The 6,361-nt window shown below is 36.2% G+C and overlaps 1 protein-coding gene across 1 annotated transcript; it reads right to left on the bottom strand.

Moving 5' to 3' along the window:
- Positions 1–61: 61 nt before the first annotated feature.
- LOC118744100 lies at positions 62–872 on the bottom strand. Its single transcript, XM_036476825.1, has 2 exons — positions 368–872; positions 62–307 (listed from the first exon to the last, which is right to left on the bottom strand). Exons 1-2 carry the CDS (start codon positions 516–518, stop codon positions 78–80), a joined length of 381 nt encoding a protein of 126 aa, XP_036332718.1. The 5' UTR covers positions 519–872; the 3' UTR covers positions 62–77.
- Between the last annotated feature and the right edge of the window lie 5,489 nt (positions 873–6,361).

Below are 6,361 nucleotides of genomic sequence, written 5' to 3'. Positions count from 1 at the left end.
CAAATACTAATGCATGAAAATCCTAACCTCAAAAAAATCACCCGTTAATTGAGTTGACTGAAGGGTACTTATTACTTTTAAGTTTCTTCAGCATCGACTAAATACTCTTCCAGCTCGTCCATTGTATAAACTGCATTTTTGTTTGGGATAGCACTCCTTTTAAAAACTACTTCAGGATCTGATGATATTGTTAAGTATGACATCAAGTCTCTGTTTGTATGCTCCCGAGCAGTTTTACGTGTATGATCATATCGTACGATACGTATGTGTTTATGTAAAGCTTCCAGAGCTTCCTCTGAAAAATTGCCTGTGGGAATAAATTCGTAGTAGTAAAAATTGCCGAATAGCAACAAATCGATTTTCTTACCAATTGGTAGATCGAAATACTCAATAACCTCACACCCATGCATCAATATTTTATGCACGCTGCTAGGCATGTAGTACCATTCGTATTCAGTCAAATACATTGTTCTTGTCCTTATAAGGAGCTCTCTAAACGCGTCGATATTAATACACATTCCACACGATATTAATCGCAGTATTATTGAAAAATTTTGAATTAGCTCTTTATTAATGCCGGTAATTTCTGATGCCACTTCTGCATTTGAAAAAAAATTGCGAGCTGTGTTGCCATCATTAGTTGTTCCAAATCCAGTCTTTACTTGGTCCACTATTAAGCCTAATCTTTTGAATCCTAACTTTATTCGCAGAAAAGGCGTCTTTGTTTTCTTTGCGAACTTGCCAGCATTTAAATGTTAAACGGTATGCGATGTGGAGTAAACACTCAAAACATCTAATCCAAGCATGCAGTGTAGACAACCCATACTTGTAATGATTAGCGATTGGTACTTTTGTAAAATTAGTAACATTCATTTCGGTCGGTTTGGCATGGCAAATAAAACTGTTACTGGAAGCATTAGTGCCAGTCAAAATATTGGCAACAGATCCATCAATCATGGTGCAATGCATTTGATAAGAAACTTGAATCCCTTTTCCGTTTCGTATTACAACATCATCTTCTAAGTTCTCAATTTTTCTCGACATATCATTATATTCGAATAGAACTAGTTCGCGGTTTTCCTTCTTGAAACTAAACTTAATTGGACGACAATAAAAAGACGATGAGCATTTGTTATTGGTCCATATATTTTTGTTGGATGACAAATCAATTAACCTGGAAAAAATATTTATTTATTAATAACTTATATGGCTTGTCGAAAAGATATAAGACCGTCATATCGCAAAATAGCTAATCGAGTAAATTAATTAATTCAGACCAGCCTTTTGCAAAATAATACTGTAAAAAGTTGTCAATGTAAATTAAAATGCCATTTACTGATCTAAACTCGAATTTATTTTTAAAGGCTATTGAATGTTTTTGGAAGACATATTAGATAATTTTTTGTTACCTCAGAGGGACTAGAGCAATGATGAACATAAACTCATCCGTTAATTTGTCGTCACCAAAATTTTGCTTATAGCGGCTATGTCCCGAACTTCCATCCATGCCCCACTTACAAACCAAAGAAGCTTTGGTTATGTCACCATTATCTGGGCTTAGTTCTAAAATACTTTGCGTTGTTTTCAGCAATAATGATTTCAGATCAACTTCGGCTGAATATTCAGTCGATTTAATCGTTGGCAGCAAAGTTTGTTTTTTGTTTGCAATGCGTTTAAGCTCGGTATACAATCTTTATGCAACCGGTTTATTTTTGCACGTAAACTATTATATTTACGATCTGATAAGTTCAGATCTATGTATAGTGCGAGTGAATCAAATATGGGCAAACCTTCGGTACTACTTTCAAAACATTCAACTTTGCTTGCTTTTTTCATTTTTTTCAGAGCATACTCGAGCTCTTCGATGGAATAGTTTTTCAACAAATGCTCTACCCTTCGATTTTTTGTTCTCCGTGAAGCTTCGCAAAATTCTTCTTTAGAAGGTCTTCCCCGTTCAGCACATTTATCCTTATTTCCATTGGAATCCGGAAGGGAAAGGAATGTCCAATTTAGCCATTTAGAATATGTTTTTTCAAAAGCGCTTCTTTTGCGGCCACTATAATTCCACTTATTTTTCATCTCACTATTAAAAAGTTTTATTTTTTGATTCAAAAGTGCTTTGTCGCATTTGGCGTGTATTAATTTGTCTTCAAAATATGCAGATAATGCGGACACTGTATCTGATGGACGAGTAGAAATTCAGATATCAGCTAAAATTGAGTTTTTTATAATTGAATTCATATTAATATTAGTTTTTTCACTATTTTACGCTTCACTACACAGCACAGACCACTACCGCGTGTGTCTACAGTAATAAACTTTACTATTTTTAAAGAATGTTTTGGCATTTAAGTAATGGAAAATACTGTGGTAACTGTAATCAGTGAAATTTTTTTTTGCAAAAGTTTATTTTATAACCATAAAAAAAAAAGATTTTCTTCGAAAAGCGCAATGAGTCTGCAGACTTTTTTTTTATTTCAAAGAAAAATGCCCCTTCTTTCAAATAAAAGAATAAAAAAAAACATACTTTTACATATTTTTTTTTTATCCCTTTGTAAACTTAGGAATTTTTTAAATTTTCTGCAACAAATTTTAGGGTGTAGCAAATAGGCCATTCCAGCCAGGAAACTCAATATTTTTTAAAAAGCTCTATAGAGTGGTTTCCTTACAGATTTTTTAATTATGTCTTAAGTTAAAGTATGATAAATTGTATTTTTAGCAATTTTTTTTTTAAAGACTCCAGCTAAAGGCATTTTCATAAAAGAAAAAATATATAAAAAACACACAACTTTAAGAGGTTTTTGTGAGAACCTTATGAGATAAAAACAAAAACTAAGTCCAGATCCTTAATCTAGGATAAATTTCCTTTCCAACGATACCAAACACGTTGACATACGTGACAACAATTTTTTTGATTTTTGCCCGCTCATACAGCACTGTGTATCGTCCTGTTTATAACAATAACGCATTCATTTTCGAAATTCATACACTTTGATTCAATTGCGCGGGTTAGAGATAAGTTTTAAATTAATCTTTCTTGGCCAATAACAATTGGCTTAGACCTAAGACATCATAATATTACTATTACAATGCGGTCAAATGACTTTTATTTTCCCCCATACAAAATCTACCCAGCCTAGTGCACGTGGCCTCTGGAATCAGCATTAGTTTAAGGCCGACGAATGCTTCGCTTATTTTAGCGACGCACCCAGCTAAGAAGTCCAAAGAAGCTTGGTCCGCGCATCTGATAACCCTGTATCCTCGAAAGGATTCAGAGGAATCAAACTCCGGATGGGGACCCGCCGTGTTATCGAGGACGTAGTCCATAACGAGACTCGATAGCTTGACGTCGATCTCCACCCAGTGCTTCTGCATAGATACCGGAGTCTTCGAGTTTTCGTCGACTATGGCCATCAACAGACTGTCTTTGGCAACGTCACTAAAGTCGCGTTGCAGCGGGTTGGGGTCAGATGAAGAAGCATGTTTAGGCTTCTTGCCCTCTCCGCCGGTAGTGCTGTCGTTGATGGAACGATTTCTCTTTTGAGATTCGCCCTTTTGCTTTATTTCAGGTGGATTGGGGTTTGCAGATTGCTTCTCTTTTAAGGAGCTCTCATATTCCTCCACCAACTTTTTGTAGTATTCGACCCCCTTCAACTCATAGGAACCGCTTGGAGCCGAATTGCCCGAACTGCCCTCTGGTAGCGGCTCTTTCTGAATTGGTTCAGGGACTTCTTATGTTTCTTTTTCCGCCCTGCTCCCGCCGTCGTTGTACTATGGTTGGTACTGCCGGCAGCTTTGGAGGAAGACGGAAGGTCATGGCTGGTAGGGATGCCTGGCTTGGTATCCTTAGATGTGGTATGTTTTGCTGCTTGTGATTCTGGTGTACTATGGTTGGTACAACCAGGAACACTTTTGATTGTCTCCTGACTGGAGGCAAGAAGGTTGTCCTCATCGGACTCCGTAACGACGGGCCCGGGTTCCGATAAGGAAGTGCCAAAGTCGATTGTCCAGTGTTCGTTGCAGTGTTCGTCATCAGTTTTGTTTCGGTTTCAGTTTGTGTTTGTTGTTTTTGTTTTTTGTCTAGGTCGTTCATATTTGGTCCCACGAGTATGCACGGAAAGGGTTCGTCACTCGTCCGCAGAGCCGGCATACGTAGATAAGGCACTTATATCTCCGACCTTACCCGGGCATCGGAGGGGACCGTTCGCGGCCGGCTATTCAATATACATCCGCTGACCATTCAGCCATCGGCACGGGTACCTCAACACCTTGGCTTAGGGTGTTGTTGGTGCGGCTATCTCCACATATTTTCCAACCGGGAAGTTTGCTCACATACCAGTTTGGTTTGTTGGCTTCCCTCACGATTGCAAAGGATATGAAGCTTTCCTCTTAGTTCATCACGATCTGGAAGCTCCCTTTGCGGAATTTCCATGTCGTCATTTAAGCCCCTTTCGCCACGCCAAGACGACCAGCATTGAAGGAGCAATGATAAATGGCATTTTTACACTATCATAGAAGCTGGCTTCGCCTACATTATTTCCTTGAAAAGAAATTCCTGAAAATCATTACTTACTAGACGCCACGTTTGCTGAGGTTCCACGATGTGGATACAAGCAATTGTTTATTATGTACCCTTAGTAAGTAGAATTCTCCTTTCTGTGCTGCTGGAAAAAGGGCGGAAGTAATGTTGCGCAGAACTTCTATCTATCACTATATATATAGTTTTTATAAGAAAAAACGCCGTTGGAGAAATATACTAAAATATAGTGTTTAAAGGGGCCGTAGGCGAAAATTTGGATTAACAAATGGTGCGATTTTTGTTGCAAATTTTCACAATATACATATTAAAATATTGTTTTATATTAAAAAAAGCGAAATTTAATATCCAAATTTTCTGATTTTTAAGCTTAGTTTCCAGCTGAAGAAAAATTACAAGAAATATTTTTCATTATTACTTTCGATTGCAAAAAATACTTTGACATTGCTTTAAATTTTATTGAAGAAATATCCTTACTAATATTATAAATCCGAAAGTAGGTTTGTTTGTTTGCTACGCTTTTACGCTTTAACTACTAAACCGATCATCATGAAATTTTGTACACTGCTGTCATTTAGCCCAACTTAAAATATAGGATACATTTAATCCCGATTAGACAAGGGGGCCTGGCACCTCCCATGCAAACGGAATTTTTCATATTGCATTTCTCAGGAAATATTTTTGATAGATTGCTGAAACTTGGTATGGAGATATATAAAATCATTATATACTCATGGATGAGGGCTGCCGCCTTTTAAAAAAAAAAAACAAATTCAACTTCAATTAAGGGAGTTATTTATTTGAAAATTATATTAAAAAAATGCATGTCAAGAGGCATAAAAAAGCTGTAGTTTGAATATATTTTGAAAAGGGTTGCCACCTGTTTGAAAAATCAAATTTGAATTAATAATACGCAAGCTATCTGAAGAATTAAAATATGATTGTCTAACGAAATATTGTTAAGAAATCTTTAGTTTGAAAGTTTTGAATAATATTTAAGTCTTTCGCAAGTGTTGCCACCATTTTAAAAATTAAATTCAATTATTTGTATTTGTTGTGGCGGTTATATTATCGGTAGTGATTTGAGATTTATCCCTGCACAACTCAACCTTGGTGTCTCCGAATGAATAATACTGGCAAATCACATCCATTAGGCCAATCGTAACACAAAAGAGTTCGATATACTCAATGGTGCAACAGGTCGATTTAATTTGACATTCACGGCACCTTTTCTAACTTGGCGATTATTCGTAATGACTCCAGCGTAGGGCTGCCAGATAACTCTGTTGCCAAACCGGGACACTTAAGGGTGGGAAAGGCTTCTCGCTCCCTTCCCTTTCGTTTCGACAAAAATTACGTACGAAAGGATGTAGTAAAATTTTATTTTGACAAACAAAAACAAAAACATAAAAACATGAGATCATGAGATCATTACAACGTACACCAGCAAAACAAAACAATTTATCACAACTAAAGCACAGAGAATTTTTCACAATGCATGTACCTTTATTGTTCCTTATAAAAATTCAGTCAAGAGGCAATACAGTATATACTAAACACATCAGAAAACATAAAAATAAAATTTCTAAACTTTGCCCATAAAAATTTAGTTGATTTTTGGTATTGTTTTTACTGAGAGTTTCTTCCATACAAACTATGTTCGACATTTTTTGTATGCAAAAAATCAATGAAATTTTCTGGTAACTAATTGGCATTGGTACCTGGTTTACTAATTGGCTCAAAAGCTACATTTCCAAAATTTTTTCTAAAAGATCTGATTAGAAATTGTGATCTGATGAAATAGTGTCCGAGCCAATAATTTTG

The sequence above is a fragment of the Rhagoletis pomonella genome, unplaced genomic scaffold, assembly GCF_013731165.1.
Source record: "Rhagoletis pomonella isolate Grant_MI unplaced genomic scaffold, Rhpom_1.0 Rhpom_scaffold_00008, whole genome shotgun sequence".
NCBI classification, from domain to species: domain Eukaryota; kingdom Metazoa; phylum Arthropoda; class Insecta; order Diptera; family Tephritidae; genus Rhagoletis; species Rhagoletis pomonella.
The sequence above is the reverse complement of the archived record's forward strand: the minus strand, read 5'-3'. Positions and strand labels throughout refer to the sequence as shown.